This window comes from Gadus macrocephalus, chromosome 19, assembly GCF_031168955.1.
Source record: "Gadus macrocephalus chromosome 19, ASM3116895v1".
NCBI lineage: Eukaryota > Metazoa > Chordata > Actinopteri > Gadiformes > Gadidae > Gadus > Gadus macrocephalus.
Window position 1 is genome coordinate 4,927,428 of NC_082400.1, and position 19,415 is coordinate 4,946,842.

General features: G+C 45.2%; 1 protein-coding gene across 7 annotated transcripts in view; it reads right to left on the reverse strand.

The window, feature by feature from the left end:
- Positions 1-1,201: 1,201 nt before the first annotated feature.
- The window catches only part of LOC132447561 (protein unc-13 homolog B-like), an 85,732-nt gene continuing 67,518 nt past the window's right edge, over positions 1,202-19,415 (reverse strand). For 3 of the 7 annotated variants that reach the window (XM_060038395.1, XM_060038394.1, XM_060038393.1), the window contains 25 exons: positions 19,326-19,415; positions 18,844-18,981; positions 17,895-18,025; positions 17,098-17,183; positions 16,576-16,705; positions 16,103-16,199; positions 15,355-15,498; positions 14,723-14,800; positions 14,193-14,270; positions 13,888-13,908; positions 13,483-13,521; positions 12,667-12,723; positions 11,569-11,595; positions 11,401-11,427; positions 10,887-10,907; positions 10,488-10,576; positions 9,566-9,706; positions 9,343-9,466; positions 8,675-8,728; positions 7,587-7,664; positions 6,942-7,089; positions 6,500-6,556; positions 5,892-5,984; positions 5,178-5,337; positions 1,202-4,205 (listed from right to left, as the gene is read on the reverse strand). In XM_060038395.1, the coding sequence (XP_059894378.1) occupies positions 3,920-4,205; positions 5,178-5,337; positions 5,892-5,984; positions 6,500-6,556; positions 6,942-7,089; positions 7,587-7,664; positions 8,675-8,728; positions 9,343-9,466; positions 9,566-9,706; positions 10,488-10,576; positions 10,887-10,907; positions 11,401-11,427; positions 11,569-11,595; positions 12,667-12,723; positions 13,483-13,521; positions 13,888-13,908; positions 14,193-14,270; positions 14,723-14,800; positions 15,355-15,498; positions 16,103-16,199; positions 16,576-16,705; positions 17,098-17,183; positions 17,895-18,025; positions 18,844-18,981; positions 19,326-19,415 (2,394 nt within the window). In that variant the 3' untranslated portion in view covers positions 1,202-3,919. The remainder of the gene's footprint in view (positions 4,206-5,177; positions 5,338-5,891; positions 5,985-6,499; positions 6,557-6,941; positions 7,090-7,586; positions 7,665-8,674; positions 8,729-9,342; positions 9,467-9,565; positions 9,707-10,487; positions 10,577-10,886; positions 10,908-11,400; positions 11,428-11,568; positions 11,596-12,666; positions 12,724-13,482; positions 13,522-13,887; positions 13,909-14,192; positions 14,271-14,722; positions 14,801-15,354; positions 15,499-16,102; positions 16,200-16,575; positions 16,706-17,097; positions 17,184-17,894; positions 18,026-18,843; positions 18,982-19,325) is intronic. The other 4 variants (XM_060038391.1, XM_060038396.1, XM_060038397.1 and 1 more) reach the window with 2 other exon arrangements.

The following is a 19,415-nucleotide window of genomic DNA, read 5'->3' on the forward strand; positions in this document are numbered from 1 at the left end:
GCGTGTCCACCACCGTACCACCGGTGGAGCGCGGGCTATTTCTCCTCATGCATCCAATCAGCGCCTGAGCAAACAGAACAAGCGATCTTTGGACTCTCCAACTGGATGGTTGGAGAGAGGGGGGGCAGTTTAACAACAATACGATAGGGGGAGGAGGAAGGTGAAGGACTCCAGCCAACCAGAGAGCCTGGCCGTGTGTGTGTGTGTGTGTGTGTGTGTGTGTGTGTGTGTGTGTGTGTGTGTGTGTGCGCACACACACACACACACACACCAATGCCAAGGGCGTGTCCAGCACCAGGAAATACCTGGAGCCAGGTCACCAGGTCCTCTCGACCACAGGTTCGATCCTACACTTACTCTACTCCTTTGGTCACATGTTTCACAAATCAATAATTCATCAATCATTTCCCAGCTCTTCTGGGTGTCGACGGGGTGGATGCTTATGTACATCCCCAACCTTTCAGAAATGGAATTTAATACGCTGTCCCGAGCACAAAGAGCCCCAGTGTGATTCAGGAGGCAGGCCTCCAGCTGACCCAGCAGGTGAATGACTTATTGTCCGCATAAACCCGTGTGTGTGTGTGTGTGTGTGTGTGTGTGTGTAGGTGTGTGTGTGTGTTACCTCCTTCAAAGCAATTAGCAATTTATTTATAAGCATGCGTCATAAATATATATATTTATCATAATCGTGGAAAATCTCTTTACACCCGAAAGCATTCAATAAATCCAATGCTTTGAGAATAAAAAGAAAAAAAATATTTTAATTATAGGCGGCATGCCTATAATTAATTCAAATGGTTTAATTCGGCCCCCAATGAAATTATTGGTTGGCACATGTTTTTGGGGAGTGGCTTTGGAGGCAGGTCTGAAAGGAGGGGTGGAATTTGTTTCAGCTAGATTCTTTCAAAATCTAGCTTACTCTGGCTAGTGTCTCCAAATTGCCTTCCCTAGCTTTAATTCTGCCACAATCTTGCTAATAAAGTGTCATAATTGATTATCCCTTAGCAAAATAATTATGATGACCTTTAAAATCTGTGTTACAAAAACTCTAAGAACCAAATTCGCTTCACAGCCAGATGTTATGTATTTTTCTTAGTGTTGAGGAGATCCTGGGGCTGAATAGTATTCCAACAATCCAACAAAATACATCAAAACTTAAAAAAAAAAACCTGGATTAAAAAAAACGACAAAACAATAAAAATGCTTCTCCGACACTTTATACAAAATTCAATAATAGGAATGTTAACTTTTTAATGAACACCACCATCCTCATAACAGTGATGAAAAACAAAGTCACAATAATAACAAGAAGAAAGCTAACAATAAGAAGATACTTTGACAGATAAACTACTGAAGTAACGTAGTGGAAGTGTGAGGGGCTAAAGAGGTAAGAACAACAAATCGGCTGTAAATCGACAACTTGGTACAACTTGGCACAAGGGACATGTAATACAAAGAGTGGCTTTATACCAGAAACACAACCGCTCCAAACATTCATAAACCATAAGTGTAACATAACAAACAAAAGTCATGTGTAGTGTTTTGGCAGTTGTCATTTGGTGCAAAAACAAATTCTCAAATGTGCGGAAACAGTTGTTTTTTGTTACAGCAGTGTCAGTTTCAGTGGTTGTCCAGTTTTTTGATTGATAAGAGTTCATCCAGCATTTGTATCACAGTATATCATCAGCTGTCCACAAAACCAACCACTCGCACACTTCCAAACACAGTGGAGGACGTCGTGAGGTCCTCACGAGGGTCGAGGGATCAAAACATTCAGAAAATGAAACCGAAAGAAAAAGACCCGACAAGAATCAACCGACTTCAAAAAGAGAATCGAGTCAATGATAAAAATAAAAAACAAGTATGAAATAACGGCAAAGAGCATCACTTGGGGGAATGATTGATTCATAATCATGTGCGGATGTTATCATCATAGTTTCGGGGACGGAAAAGGAATACTAGATTAAAAAGGGTTAACAAGATGCCAACATTTTCTCTCTTACCAAAATAAGGCCACTGAGAGGGAGAGGACAGCAGTAGAATGCTGTGTAAACCGCAATTTCAAGCCTTCTACACACATACTAATCTCCCACACACCACTTTTACATGTGGGTGAAACAAAACAGAAATGTTACATTAAAATGTTACTTATCTTACAAAAAATATATAAAGAGGCCGATATTTTATTAATATGTTAGCACTTTCGTCATTCAGGGACATTACGGTACTTGATGTGAATTTGTGTTAAGTGTGACTGAACATTTCCCTGAATGTTTTAGTTCTTTTGATTTTGATTTTCTAAATGAAGGGAAGCTTGTCAGAGGAGAGAACACTTCAGTGGAACCCGGAACTCAGCTTGTTCAAAGAACTCAGCTCAGCTCTAGAACTCTGGTTGCAGAATTCTAGAATCCTGCAGGTTCAACTTGGCCAACATATAAATACACCAATCGGAAAAGTAAACATGGCAAATCCGGCATTAAACATATTTAGACGACTGCAGACAAAATAAATATACACATATAAAATAAATAAATAAGAATCAATGAGCGAAGTTAAGAGTACGGCTATTAATAAATCCATATAAACAATGTCTAGATTCGTGGTCTCTATAGGATTTGGTTTTACCGACATGGATAAGAGGCTAAGGTTTGTGGTCACCATGGAAACTACGACATCAGCACTGTGATTGTCCTTGCTAGTTAACATCAGGGCAACGGGAAACTGGAATGACGGTTCTCTGAGTGGAAATAGAAACCTCACACATCAAGGCACACATTATCACTCTTTGATTATTACTTTGATTCAACAGTTTGCTTTCGTACCAACCCAAATAGCTGGTGAATAACTATCTATGTCTTCTTCAGTGGCACCCCTTCGGTTGCTTAGAGACAGTGTGATTGACCGATTTTAGAACTCAACGCTACAGAAACTAGGGCCGCCTGCTCTCCATGCAATCATACTGAGACAAGCGGCCGGTCCCCCTTCAGCATTCCCCTGTTTATGAAGCAGTATTCACAATTAGTTAATCTTGGAAAAAATAAATCAAAAATCAACCTCCCTCTAAACCGGTGGAGCTAAATAGAGTGGATAGAGTTTCAAACACAAGAGCGTGTCTAATTCTCTTTCACAGTTTCTAGCATGTAAGGCATCAAACACAGGAGTTTGGAGTGGGAGTGGGGATGGAGGCTATGATGATTGGGGGGAGAGTCACGGTCCTGGGGTGAAGGTGACGGGCATGGTTTGTAGAGATGGAGACGATCCCGGGTATCACGGTGGAATTGAATGGGTGTGGGTGAAACTGATGGAGGCATTTATCAGGGGAAGATTAAGGTGATGGTGGCGTGCGTGGAGGTGACCAGATGATCAAGGGATTGGGTTAGAGGTGATGGAGGGTGACGAGGTCTGAGGTCAGGTAAACAGTGGGGGGAGTGAGGTTGGTGGGGGGAGGGGATGATGGGACGAGGGTGGGGGGGGGTATTGCAGAACTTGTGATTAGGGCGTGGCAAACACAGGACAGGAGGCGCCCACAACCGAATCCAAAGCCAAAGAAGGGTGAGGAAGAGTCTGTGAACGACTGGAAAGGCTGAGGTCGCTCTAGGATGGGGGCTCAGGTGTGTTGTGTCTGTGAGAAGTGAGGAGAGGGATGGAGCGTGTGGAGGTGCGGACCAACCGGCGTCGAGGGAAACCAAGGTTACGAGTGTGTTAGCCATGATTCAAACCAAAGCGTCTTGGAGACGGACCACTCGTTTCACCTAGTCGACCCTCTCCTGCTCCAGAGTCGGTTTGCGTCAGCCATCTTTACCGGCGTGGAAGGGGAGCATTCGCTTTCCCCTCCGTCCTCCTCCGTCGAGTCTACCTCTCTGGCTGTCATTTCCTTTCCTTCGTCATTCCCTTCCATCCTTTCCCTTCCCCTTCCTCCTCACCGGCCCTCCTCGGCCGAGCGAGTCTCCGACTTGAGGCGCACAAACTCCTTGGCGACCTCGTCGCCGGCGCGCTGGGACAGGATGCGCATGGCGGTCTGCCCCGTGTCGTCCATGCGCACGCCCTGGCCCAGCGGCAGCCAGCAGGCGCCGCCCGTCTTCTCGCCGAGGTCCCGGAGCTGCATCACCGCCAGGCCCACCACGCGGTCCGCCCGGCCGAAGCAGTAGTCCTTCACGCACAACTGCAGCTCGTAGCTCTCCCAGCCCTCCTTGCCGCCCAGCACGCTAGGGGGAGAGGGGGGGGGGGGGGGACAGTGGTGGTTAGGTGGGACTGGACCCCCCGATGTCTGTGGTCTCCGACCTTTGAGGGAGCCCAGTGCGCTATGCGCCAGGCTCCCCGTTTCCCTTCCCGCTTGTTTAGGGTTTGGATCCGAGTTAAATGGTAAATGGACTCAGCACTCAAAGTGCTTTACAATATCGCCTAACAATCACCCATTCATGCACACGTTCACACACCGACATCAGCTTGTCGGGAGCCGTTAGGCCCTACCGGCTTCCTGAGCAACACACCTCACCCTGACTGTCATGGTGAGGTGTCTTGCTCAGGAAGACCTCGACACTCAGCTAGGAGGAGCTGGGGATCGATCTAGCAACCTTCCGGTTACCAGCCAACCCGAGCCACATGCCGCCCCGTCACTGAGTTCACTGTAAGACGCCACTAATGAAGTGGGCTAGAGCTGCTCAGCCATGGATGATACAGCGGGAACAGGCCCTCACTGTGTCTAAGGACATTTACATTTAGGGCATTTAGCAGACGAATTTAGCAGACGCTTTTATGCAGAGCAACTTCGAATACATTTACAAAAGTACATTTGTCAGAAGAAGGAGAAGCAATATATCGCTGTCAGTACAGTAAGCATGTTCATAGAAACAGGGGCCAAGCACTTACAATCGCTAGGTTAACACATTACCCGTATCCAACAAAGATAGGTAGAATAAGCTAAACCCAATGTTGCATACTATTTTTAAGTGCCAGGAAGTATAACATACAATAAGAATGTAAGGAAAGTATAAGGTAAACTAAAGAAAGAAGAACTAAGAACTTCAGTAAAGTCAGTCAGAAATAAAGTATGGAAAGCTATTCCTCATCTACAGACTATATAGTAACATATATTTAAAATAGTAACATCGAAAAGAACAGAATTTGAATAACATAACGACAGTCTATATTGAATAAGACCGAGTTGTTTTACTTACAAGTTAAAGGTCTCGTTGAACTTGGGCGACCAGCAGTTGTTCTTGGACTTGGTCTGGAACTTGCGTTTCTTGTCGCTGAGATGAGGACCTATGAGAGACACCTCCACAAAGGGCCGGAACATCCCAGGAGTCTGCCACTTGAGATCATTGGCTCCCAAGACTAAAGGATCACACACACACACACACACACGCACACCCACACCCACACACGTTATATAATAAGTCATGCACTAAAGAACAAGGAGGCAGGATTGTCTCGGTCCCCAACCTTTCTTACGCCATGGACCGGTCCTGTGAACACGGTGTTACACCGTGCTGTGTTACCCATCATAAAGTTAAAGGGGACTTATTATACCACCAGGTGTGAGTGTGATTAGCCTTACAAGCCGTTTCGAAAATCGGCCTAATATGACATCCCTAGTGGGTGTGTCCACCTAGATCTGTGCTGGATAGATGAGCAATGTTTACTTCAGTCCACTGGGTAGGCTGGTAGATAGATCTATCCAGCACAGATCTAGGTGGACACACCCACTAGTGATGTCATATTAGGCAGATTTTCGAAACGGCTTGTAAGGCTAATCACACTCACACCTGGTGGTATAATAAGTCCCCTTTAACACCAGGGTTCACAGTTGCATATTTTCTGCAACATCTCTCTCTGTCAAGCCACAGTACCCAGATGCTTGAATACTGAATGTTTGGACCCCTACTGACCTTTGACGGTGATCTTGCGCTCCCCGTTGCCCGGGTGGGTGTGGAGCTCGATCTGGGCCGAGACCTCCCCGATGGGCTTGTCCACGCCGGACCCTAAACCACGCACACAAACCGAAAAATACTTCGTCAGGAAGGATAAAGGTCCAGGGACTAGAATAGGTTTGTTTGATTCACCACGAAAAAGAAACGAGGGATAGGATTAGTAATATGTTTGTTCTTTTCAATATATTACTTCTAAGTTTATATTGTGACGTGTACCATGGTATGTCCACCTCTGAATATGTAGCATATACAGTGTTGAGAATGGGTTGTGAGGGAGGTGGGGGAGGGCAAAGAGGGGGGAGACAAGGTAGGGTAGCTAGCAGATCACTTCAGTTTCGGGCGCAAACGCAACAGTATTTTCTGGCAAGCATATCCCATGATGCATTTCTTTCCCCCACAAACCGTACACTGATCTTAACCTAAACCGAGCCGAATACATGAAGCCCAACCTTTAACGTTGGACCTGTATAACCTCAGGGCTCACTTAGTCTATTCATTGCTAATGCATCATGGGTAACGAGTGCCAGAAAACGTCCGTCCGGGCGCCGCCCTCGGTGGTAACGTACCCCTGCTCGGCTGTATTTTTTCGTTGGGAGTTAACCTAATACCCTTTCCATTGTGTACTGGCGGCCGGCACAAGAGACAACACAGAACACACAGAGTCAAATCAACACAATCTGACATTGAAACACACAACATATGATTATTATCAGATTTCCTCAATGCATTAAAAAGCTCCCAAAGGGAATTCTATTGGTCAAGAGAAGAAAGACATGTTTTGAAGTAACATCACACAATTTCAGCCTATTGCAGTAACCATGTGTGAGGTAATTCTTAGGTTTGAGGTCAGTGTTGAGGTTCCTCTTTAACCTTTTACCTCATCCCTACCCATCATAGGTATGCTAAGCATACCTAGTGTTCCTTGGGCATGTTGGCTATCCCAATGCTAAGCTAACCTGTCGTCGGCATATTTGCTATCTGACTGCTAAAATAGCTGACCTAGCCTACCTTGAACGCGTTGGCTTGTGACAAAGGTCTGGATGAGCGTGTCCGTGGACTGAGTGTAGAGCGACAGGGCGTGGCGTAGCGACGAGAGCTCGGCACTCTTCTCCAGGAAGGCCTTCTTCAGCCCGTTACCGCCCGCATGGAAGTATTGCTGAGGAGAAGCAAGGCTAACGTCATCTGACCATTTCTGTCGGCCCCAACTTCTCATTTGACACTTTAAAGTTCAGTCTTCAACTTGTTAACGGAAAGAGTGGTGTTTGACCTTTATTTGGCCTGTGAACTCTTAATTAGGAAAACTTCTTAAAATTCCTGGCCCCTACTTCCTAATCGTGAGATGGACAGCAACATATTGATACCAATTTCAGGCAATAGTATTTGCAGCAAAAGGTGAAGTGTTTCCTACACATTACATTATGGTTTAGGCAAGTGGAAGTATTTCCGTCACATTACAAACTTGTAAACGCCATTTTGAAGCGTATGGATTATTACATATTACATTTTGGTTTGGTTCTAAAGAACAACAGTCTTCCACTGCTGCTGCTCCAATCTGTCTTGTCTGCGACACCTCGATGAATAGTGAATGAAACTGAACTTGAACCTCCCCCCCCAGACAGGTCCACATGACACCGCAGCCCCACACCAACTGACCTTTATGGTGTCCAGGGCCATGTCCATGACGGCGCACTGCTTGGGAGACAGGCTCTTGGCCTCTCCGGCCATGTGGTCCTGCAGAGGCATTCACATTTACATTCAGGGAATTTTGCTGACACTTTTAACCAAAGCGACTTACAACCATTCTTTCACACATTCCCACACCGACGGCGGAGTAAACCACGCAGGGCGACAGCCAGCTCGTCAGGAGCGGTCAGGGTTAGGTGCCTTGCTCAGGGACACCTCGACACTCAGCTAGGAGAAGCCGGGGTTTGAACCAGTCGACCCGCTCTACTCCTGAGCTATTGTCTCCCGGTCGGTCTCTAGGAGAGACCGACCGGGAGACAATAGCTCAGGAGTAGAGACTCAAGCAACCCACGACTCTAGTACTCGCCGAGCATTCACTGACCCGTGAGTACTAATGAGTTCTGGTATAAGATGGATGAGTGATGTATTGGTCAGACTAAAGCGACAAAAGTCTAACCGATGACCGAATGAAGGGGCAGTTAAGGTGAAGTCAGGATATCTCAGTACGTTAAGGAACAATGTTTTCTCGAAATTATGTTGAGGTAATACATTTAGGGCATTTAGCAGACGCTTTTTCCAAAGAGACTTGCAATAAATACATTTGTCAGAAGAAAGAGAAACAACAATATATCGCTGTCGGTAAAGTAAATGTATTCATAGAACCAAGTGCCAAGCACTTACACAACAAAGATAGCTAAGATAAGACGCTACACAATACACAAAGTACTGTTTGCTGAATGCTAAGTGACAGGACTTACAACACACAATAAGTTCCAGGAAGTAATACAAAGTTATTTCAATGTCATACGTTATTATTATAGTTGACTTTAAGTATTTTCTGTCTATACAGTAAGTTACGGTTAAGTCTGTTCCAGACATTACTGTGAGTTAAGGTTAAGGCCCAATCCCATTTCTACCCCTTACCCCTTCCCCTTACCCCTTCCCCTTGTTTTGAAGGGGTAAGGGGAAGGGGTAAGGGGTAGAAATGGGATTGGGCCTAAGTCTGTTCCAGACATGACAGTACACCAAGGTGTGGTCTACTCCTGACATCACTGTACCTTCAGTTTGGACAGGGTACCCAGCTCCTTGGCCGCAAACAGGATCTGTGCTCCCTGCGGATATTTAAAGATGAACGACATTTCATCAAATCGTGGACGCATAAAGAGTTAATTGAATGGTGGATATGAATATAGATTCAAACTGAGAACTGCTGGTTCCAGAGTGTGTTCTCTTGGTTCTACAGTGTGTTCTCCTGGTTCCACAGTGTGTTCTCCTCTGGTTCTACAGTGTGTTCTCCTGGTTCTACAGTGTGTTCTCCTGGTTCTACAGTGTGTTCTCCTGGTTCTACAGTGTGTTCTCCTGGTTCTACAGTGTGTTCTCCTGGTTCTACAGTGTGTTCTCCTGGTTCTACAGTGAGTTCTCCAGTGTGTTCCTGGTTCTACAGTGTGTTCTCCTGGTTCTACAGTGTGTTCTACAGTGTGTTCTACAGTGTGTTCTACAGTGTGTTCTCCTGGTTCTACAGTGAGTTCTCCAGTGTGTTCCTGGTTCTACAGTGTGTTCTCCTGGTTCTACAGTGTGTTCTACAGTGTGTTCTACAGTGTGATCTCCTGGTGCTACAGTGTGTTCTACAGTGTGATCTCCTGGTTCTACAGTGTGTTCTCATGGTTCTACAGTATGTTCTCTCCTGATTCTATAGTGTGTTCTCCAGTGTGTTCCTGGTTCTTACGAAGGTGTCGTGGCCCTTGGGAAGGACGATGGTCTTCTCCAGGCTGCTCATCACGATCCTCCAGAGCTCCTTTAGCACGCGCTTCAGCACCGTCTTCTCACACACCGTGGCAAACAGGGTCAGCCTGGAGACACACACAAACACAAACTAGTAAGTACATATACGTATCCACAGAAGTGCCCACAAGTCCCCAGGCTGCCCCCCCCGCGGTGAGTCCACTCACTTTCCGTCCAGGAAGTCCATGAGGGGTCTGAGCATGTTGTCCAGGTCGGCCTCCGCCTGGTTCTTACTGCTGACCGGGCCCTTGATCTGGTACAGCAGGGTCGCCATCTGACGCATGCAGTCGTTGATGCGCACCTGGAAACTGTGTGGGATAGGTTGGGGTTATCTTTTTGTTTATATAGACTTATATCTCATACACATATTGTAACAAGTTCAATTCAGTATGACTCTCGATGTGTATTTTTGTGTGTGTGTGTGCGTGCGTGTGTGCGTGTGTCAGGTGCCTTACAATATTTGTGGGCTCATATCATCATATGTATGTGTGTGTTAAACATAATGCTGTGTTTTATATCACAGTTCATATTGGCTCTAATTGATACAATTCAAGACGTCCCTACAGTTGTGACATCTTTTTATCTGATTCCAACGTCAGATGGATCGATCAAATTCTTCACAACCATGAATGACTCGATCATCGATTAACGGTCAACATCCCTGAATCGAACTACTGCATAAATTCACTAAATTAAATATTTATAATGTGGAGCTCTTTATTTGACTGAGAACTGTAGCCCAGATTGGAAGCAGACATCCAAGCAGTTATCCCAACAAACAAACAAAAATTCCTTTCAGATTTTATGTTTCGTTATGGATGGATATTACTATCAGCAGATTTTCAAGACCTTTTGAAGACTTTAACCCAAATGTCCATACGTCATTCATAATTCCATACTTTCCCTGAACTGCAAGCACCCTACTGTTTTTCTGTGTTTTTGTTCTTCCATCTTCTTATTTTTCCTCTTAAGAGAGAGAGTGTGTGTGTGTGTGTGTGTGTGTGTGTGTGTGTGTGTGTGTGTGTGTGTGTGTGTGTGTGTGTGTGTGTGTGTGTGTGTGTGTGTGTGTGTGTGTGTGTGTGTGTGTACCTGTTTCCAAATGTAGTGCTGAGTTCATCCAGGACATTGTTGAGCTTCACCTGCAGTTCGTTTAGGAGGGCGCTGGCCTCTGAGTCCATCTGCAGGACAAACACAGCCACACACACACACACACATCTCATGAGCTTAAACACACACACAAGCTTCTCATGAGCTTCAACATACACCGTTCAGAATCGACTAATCCCTCATCGTTTCATTATCAACAGAGGATATATAGTGTAAGAGAACGGTCAACAGTGTTGCCGTTTCATCATAAGAAAATAGTCCAAGGAGAAATAATCAACACTACTTTTCAGGGCAAAGCATTAAAACAAGTATGAATACTGACAATATAAACTGCTGAGTTGTTGACAACGCAACAACACACAGTTTGTCAGACCCACCCACCTTCCTCTCAGAGACCTCCACCTTGTGAGTGGGTGGATGGTGAACAGAAACAACAGGCGTTAAATACGGACACAGGCTTGGCTTCTCAGTGTTGAGTGAGTCGTACAGGGCCAGGCGGGGGCGAGGGACAGGACCAGAGGGAGAGAGAAGGTTTCACTGCCAGGGAAGGTTGGGATGGTTTACGGTCATTAGGTTTGGAATCCACTGGGATGCTAACATCACAGAGGTATGGATAAAGCCCAGGAAGATTTAGGAATGACTGGGAATGGAAAGCTTCGAGGCACAGACTGGGACACAGACGGACAGAACTTGGACTTCCTCAAAATATTGCTTAGTCTGTATTTGCGTGCATGTTTACATGTGTTTTTTTGTCTGCGTTTCTGTTCATGTGTATCAGTCTGTACATCTATCTGTGTGTGTGTGTGTGTGTGTGTGTGTGTGTGTGCGTGCATGCCGGTGTGTCAGTGTGTGTGTGTGTGTGAGTGTTGGTTTATGTCTAATCCCCTTCACTCACCTTTTTAACCTCACAATCAACCTCAGGCTGAGTTTTGGAGACAAGGTCACACAATAAGTTAGAATGGCAGCATAACAAGCTGTCCTCCATTCATGTTGTGTTCTTATACAACAGATGTGTCATGAATATGGTACTCTTTGGTCAAGTGAAACTGACTACATCACCTACCGTTTCTACTGGCACTGGTGTGTCCATCTTTAGGTTTTGGTTTTTAAAGGAGGAAATATGAGATTGTACACTTGTTAATCAAGACCGAACAACCTTTACATCAACAAGATGGACAGGCCTTTATCATGAGCGAACAGAACAACGTAACTGATATACTTCCAGAATAAACAAGAGAGCTGTATACCTGCATTGGAAATAAGATGGAACAACCTTTATCATGAACAAAACTGAACTTCTTTAAGGGGGAAAAAAGAATAGACTAACTTCATTGCAAATTGAACTACCTTTTGCAATACCTTTATTATAAACTACATTTATCAGAAAGACAATAAGGCTAGTACGGAAGAGGATTAGGGACACACAAAAAGTCAGAATTCCGACTTTAAAGTCAGAACTACGAGTACCTGTAAGGACCAACCTCCGTGGGAGAGATACTTTGCTTTATGCAGTAGGAGGAAGAAGAAGAAGCCAATTCGTTAATGGAAGACCAAAAGGTAGCGAAACTGGCACCAAAACAACACATGTTCCAGTTTCACTCAACCTTTGGTCTTCCATGAACAAAATTGCTTCTTCTTCTTCTTCCTCCTACTGCTTAATTTGTTTTTATGAGTGGCCCTAATCCTCTTCCGTAGGTTAGGAATCTAAACTACAATAAATAAATGTTTATTTAATTCCGGATAGAAAAGGCAAATTCCAAAATATACCGTATGCAGAAAAAGCTAAACCAGCAAAATGAAAAAAATATATGTTAGAGGCAAACAACAACTTTAGAAAAGGGAAAAAGGCACAAAGTAATAGAAATGGAGGAAATAAAAGGATTGTTGGCGTGTTAAATGAGAGATAGGTATGGTTTTGAGGACAGGCAGGGCAAACCAGTAGGACTGAGACAGGGATCAACCGTTTAACCCATAAATAACCACACGGGATAGACCGGGCCAGAACCTCCACAAGGAACATGGCTGGGAGGGGAACCAAAGAACAACATCCACCAGACGCAGGGTTCTACACTGTGGTATACGGGGGGGCGACCCAGAGGGAAGTGGACCAGGGAAAGTTCTTGGGGGGCCGAGGGTAATAAAGAACTCTGAGATGACAAACCTCAACCTCTACTTCCTCTCCTACATTTTCATCCTCCTCTTCCTTCAATTCCCCAAGCTAAGGAGTGAGTGGGAAAACACACACACACACACAAGCTTAAATATAAGACGGGAATTCCAGCTCATGCATGATTCCCTACTTCCCACGGCCGGAAGTTATTAAAACATGATATAACAGGAAAACGTTATTCATCATCTATAAATAAATGGGAGTGCTAAAATAACTTTGAGTAGTACCCAGTACCCAGTTCCTTTCCACACTTTCATTCTTTGTTATATTTAGCTGCCATTTTGATCAAATATGATAGTGATACTGTGTTTCTTTGTGAAGGTACTATATATTCCTAAAAAATAATGAAATACAAACACTTTTTTGAATAACTTACCTGGTTACTTCTAGAAACCAGCTAGAAACCATCTGTACACTCCAACAACACAACACACTTTGTTATCCGACCAAAACACATGACACCCAAGCCACACAACGTGACTCCAGCCGCTGCAAACCAGGACCGGGTAGCGAGATCCTGATCCAGAGCGAGCTCCTTCCGGATATGGAGCGAGCTCCGTCTGGATCTGGGAGATCGCTCCGGATCTGGGAGCTGGATCTGGAGGGAGATCTCCTTCCAGATCCAGCTCCCGAAGCGATCAATACAGTCAAACACGTCCCAACCTGTTCACCAAACACGTTGTATGTGTGAGGCTACCAGGGTTCTAGTCTAGTCAAAGGATAGGGAAAATGACTTTTAAATCTAAAAGTCTACATCTAATTCTGGGAATAAGGGTATGACCGTGGAGAACCCACCTCCTCTTCCACCTCCTCTTCCACCTCCTCCTCCTCCACGTGGGCATTGCACTTTTGACCATGAAGTAAACACATCGGTTACGCCTGGAGCAACACTCATCTCTACAACTCTAAAACTGATCTAGATTATCCATTTCTATATTTAACCAAAGTGATGTTGAAGGGACAAGCAAAGAAAACTCTAAATGCATAATGCATATGTCAATTGTGCTAGGGTGTTTTGATTATGACTTGACTCATGTTACTATACAGCAGCCATTGATAGCAATGAGGTAACTATTGCTAATCTCAATGAGGCCCAGGAGGTTAGCCACATGCTAATGTTTAAGCATGACATCACCATGTGGTGGATGGATGGGAATAGAATAGGCCTATTCTAACACAGGTATCATTTGAACAACCAGAGCAGCTACGTACCAGGGCTTCCGCGTTAGCATTCTGCCACAGGGAACACAACATCATCATCAACACAACAAGAACATAACATCCTCAGAGTCAACGTCTCACGTTTGAGACCGGATGAAACACACTTTCAGCAATATTGTCACGTGCACTACCTCGATGTTCAAACAGTTCATGTCTGTGCTCAAGCTGATAAAAGTATCCATTCAATTACATCATGTATCCGATCACCAGGTAAAGATCCTGAGTCGGGTTCCCCTGGTAGCCTGTACTGGTAGAACTGGTAGATGTGTCTGGTAGTACCAGTAGCTTCTACACACCTGTTTGGCGCCCATGGACTCAAACATCCTCTCCAGCAGGATCCTCAGCTGCTGAACGTTGTTCAGGAGGACGCAGGGCTGCACACACAACAACATCCTCATCAGGCCCTCAAAAGCAAGGCTCACATCGTCCTGAATGCAGCGGCGTTACATATGGCTCAGAGCGGCATGTGGCTCAGGAGGTAGAGCGGGTTGGCTGGTAACCAGAAGGTTGCTAGTTCGATCCCCGGCTCCTCCTAGCTGAGTGTCGAGGTGTCCCTGAGCTAGTTCGATCCCCGGCTCCTCCTAGCTGAGTGTCGAGGTGTCCCTGAGCAAGACACCTGATCCTCACTGTTCCAGTCGAGCTGGCCTTATTGGCAATGTTGTAAAGCTCTTTGTCTGGCCACTGGTTAGAAAAGTGCTCTCTAAATAGAGCCCATTTACCATTTAAATACTACTGAGGTAGGAGAAAGGAAGACATTCAGATTATGTGTAAACTAGAGTGTAAATAAATGGATGTATAAATAAAATATGACATATGAACAACTTACTATCTTCTCTTGGTCTATGTATGAGGGGAAGCTCTTGGTCAGAATGGCACTGTACTGCAGGAGAACTTTGGCAATCGTCTGTGTACGTTGGAAAAAAACAGCAACAACCGTGTTACAAATTCAAGCAGAATACATAGCATTATGAAAAAGCATGAAATGTTTTCCGTGCCACGGGTTAAATCCCTAAAATATCGGGCGGGATAATGTAGGGGCTCCTAGATGAAAGGTTCTGAGGACCGCTTATTTATTGATTATTTTTCATATTCACAACAATTAAAGCAACAGCAATGAAATGATTGAGCCTCAGGCTCCCGTCAACAATGCAATACTATAAAAATTACAATTTATAAGAGAAACACAAGAAAAGTCACCCAGGACTTCAATAAAGACAGAAGCACTGCACAGTGCATTTACAGTGGTTTAGTTTCATAATGATCGATTTTATGTCTATGTGTTGGAGGAAATAACACGACTCGTATAGCCTAAGTTAAAAATTAAGCTTTTTCTGGAAACATTTCAAGGCCCGGTACTAAGGGGTCCACGGACCGGTTCTGGTCCTGGGACCAGGGGTTGTGAATGGATGCCTTAAGATACGCGGAAGCGAGTGGCAGTTTGCGGCGGGGATGCGCTACCTTGGAGAAGCGCAGGCTGTACTGGGCCATGACGCCGGGGTCCGGACACTCCAGCTTCTTGATGATCTCGAAGCTCTGGTTGAGCTGCGTAAAGATGTCCACCACGGAGCAGGAGAAGAGCGCGTGCTCCGAAGTCTGCTGGAACTGAGGAGGAGAAGGAGGAGGAGGAGGTTAGGAGCAGCTCCAATGGAGCACTAGGGGTCCAGGGAGAAGGCCCCATCACGTCGCCATCGCCGTCCCGTCAATGCCGTATTGTTTGCTGCTCGGGGCCCGTTCGCAAATTAAATACCAAACAACAAACAAGGTGGTAAGGAAACAGAAGGAGGTGAAGAAACTGAAGGAGAGGAAACAGAAGGAGAGGAAACAGAAGGAGGAGAGGAAACAGGAGAAGAGGAAACTGAAGGACAGGAAGCAGAAGAAGATGAGGAAACAGAAGAAGAGGAGAAGAGGAAACAGAAGGAGAAGAGGAAACAGAAGGAGGAGAGGAGACAGAAGGTGAGGAAACAGAAGAAGATGAGGAAACAGAAGAAGATGAGGAAACAGAAGAAGAGGAGAAGAGGAAACAGAAGGAGAAGAGGAAACACAAGGAGAGGGAATAGAAGGAGGAGAGGAGACGGAAGAAGATGAGGAAACAGAAGAAGAGGAGGAGAGGAAACAGAAGGAGGAGAGGAAACAGGAGAGGAAACAGAAGGAGAGGAACAGGAGGAGGAGAGGAAACAGGAGGAGAGGAACAGGGAGGGGAACTCACTCCGTCCTTCTTGTCTCTCTCGAGCGCTCCGTGCATGAACTCCATGGACACGTCTTCATTCTCCTCCAGCCACTGCAACACAAACTGCAGGAACCACCTGCACAGGGGAGGACACGCACAGCTCAGGACCTTTCTTGGACAGTTTCTCCAAAAAAATCCAAAAGGAAGCTGGACACTAACTAGATAAAGCAGAAGAAAAAGAGATTAAGTTGTATGTTTATTGTGTTATTTGTCTTTTCGGAAGTAGAACGACTGATTTAGAAGTATCAGAAGACTGGGTCAGAACATCAACCGACCAAACTGGTACAGGAACCAATCAGAGAGCAGTGTTTCACCAGAGCTGGTGGTGTGAGCAAAGTGTGGTTTCGGTGTCACTTGGAAATTCTGAAACCTTTTGACAATGGGTGACTCATAAGGGAAGCGCGGTGGTTTCAGTGGCCGGGGGGGGGGGGGGGGGGGGGGGGGGGCCTTACGATGGGTACTCGGGCACGTCCGCCGGCACGGCGCTGGGCAGCTCCTTCACGTACTCGTTGTACAGCCACTTGACCTTGAAGTGCAGGTTCATGTAGTCTGCGCTCTTACACAGACGGTGCTTCTCATGGTCTGGGGAGGAACACATAACGAGTTGGGGGGCGGGTACGGTGTGTGGACACGAGGTGTACAACAAACTAACTCAATCTTTTCCAGAAAATTATGTTTCGTCATACATTTAGGGCCTTTAGCAGACGCTTTTATCCAAAGCAACTTACAATAAGTACTGAAGAAGAAGAAACAATATATCGCTGTCGGTACGGTAAGGATGTTCATAGAAATAGAACCAAGTGGCAAGCGCCAATAAGTGCTAGGTTAACCCATCCCCGTGAACAAAAAAGATAGCTCGGATAAGATGCTAAACAACTAATTACTTTATTTAAGGGGTTGGAGGGGGCGGATCACGTGCACGTTAACACACGCCCACACACTCAATAAAGAATACAAACTTAGGGTGGCCCTACCTTCCATGCCGTACTTCATGTCCTGTGCGAACAGCGTCCACATGACCTCAGCGGAGACCTTCCCCACGTTGAGCTCCTGGGGGAACCTAGAAGCCCCCAGTGATCAGAGTCAACACCCAACACCCAATTCCTAACCCCTGTTTAACCCTTACCCCTAACATCTAATCATAACCATGCTCAGATCCTGGGGAAACTGAGACAGAGTTAGAATATGGGTTGGTTGGATTCTTGGAATCAAGATATTCCAAGGACGAATTGTAAATCTCTCCATTTTTAGTAGTCTATGCTTTAAAACACACATACACTCAACCACACTTCTGTAATGTTCTATACATCTTGTTTTCAGTGTGGAGAACAAGGCGAAATTTCTTAGGGTCAGTCATTCAGTGAATACAATAAACATTACAAAATCTGTACATAAGGTTTCTAAGGTAACAAAGCATTTGTTACCAGCAGCTACATACTGGTTGGTTTACTGGGATTAAAGAGCTACATACTGGTAAGTCTTCAATGGGATAAAGTGGTACATACTGGTGGAATTTTAATGTATAAAGAGCTAGATACTGGTTTTGGTTATTGGGATAGAGAGCTACATACTGGTTTTGGTTATTGGGATAGAGAGCTACATACTGGTTTTGGTTATTGGGATAGAGAGCTACATACTGGTTGGTTATACTGGGATAGAGAGCTACATACTGGTTGATTTTACTGGGATAGAGAGCCTCATACTGGTTGGTTTATACTGGGATAGAGAGCCTCATACTGGTTGGTTTATACTGGGATAGAAAGCTACATACTGGTTGAGCACGGGCGTGTAGGAGTTGCGGTCCTCCTCGATGATGGACACGATGAGGGTGATGAGTTTGGGCCAGAAGTCCAGGTTCTTGATGCTGGGGCCCGGCTCCTCTGGAGGAACATCCTCCCTGGTCTGGAGACCCCCACACACACACTCAATACAGGCTGAAGGTAAGCTAACTACAGGCTAATGACAGGCTCCTCTGGAGGAACTCCCCCTGGTCTGGAGACCCCCACACACACACTCAATACAGACTGAAGGTAAGCTAACTACAGGCTAATGACAGGCTCCTCTGGAGGAACTCCCCCTGGTCTGGAGACCCCCACACACACACTCAATACAGACTGAAGGTAAGCTAACTACAGGCTAATGACAGGCTCCTCTGGAGGAACTCCCCCTGGTCTGGAGACCCCCACACACACACTCAATACAGACTGAAGGTAAGCTAACTACAGGCTAATGATATTCAGTATAATATGAAGATTAACCCAGCGTTTAACACATCATGTTTGTACATCTTAGGCAATTACAAAAATTATAGCAGCGTAACTGCCACAAATTTATAAAGAAGGAAAGAAGGAAGGAAAGTAGCACAATGCACTGTTCATTTGGAGTCTAGTTTGTTTTTCATATAATGTGCCACTTGTTTTACTCTGTCTACAAAGCTTCCACTCTATAATTTATGCTGTTTAAACCATTTGTTGTTTTGTTCACCCTGTTTGTTCTGTTTGTCTTGACTTTAGCATCTATTTTTGTTTTCTTTAGCACTTTGTATTTTTTGTATTGTATCTTATCCTGTGTGTATTGTATCTTATCCACTAGTGCTGGGCTGTTGTAACAAAGGAATTGATTAATAAAGTTGTTATCTAGTCCAACTAGTAAAGCTATTTAAATGTATGACCATATGTCATGTCCATGACAGATCCCTAGTGTGTGAGTGGTGGACCGACCGTGTCCAGCGGCTGGTACTGTCGGCTGTACAGCTCCTGGCAGTTGTTGAAGATGTAGTCATATGTGGAGTTCAGGCAGGCCTTCACACAGTCCCGCACCACCTGGCTGGCCCGCGGCGGGGACTGCAGCTCCTGGACCTGGCCAGCAGGGGGCGACAAAGCGACGCGGACGTTACTTAGGAATCAGGAGGGTGCTCCGCCATCAATGTACGGTATATATCAACAAAAACAATGCTAAAGCTGGTGGATCTATTTGATAAAATGTATGATGAATTTAAGACTGTAGAACACTATTAGAATAATAATATTTTGATTGGATTAACTGCATAAGGCAGTTATTTTAAATACAATACCACATTATTTTAAGAATATTTTACCCCATTATACATAAAAAGGTAACAAACATATCCATATGCAAACTGTCCATCCATAAGGGGGGAGGAGGAGGAGAAGGAGGAGGAAGAGGAGGAGGAGGAGCATACCTTCATCCTGAAGAAGGTGATGCTGGTGAGGAGATCCACGGTGGACTTGAGGTCCTGGAGGCGGTCCTTACTGCTGGCCGGGAAGTGGTT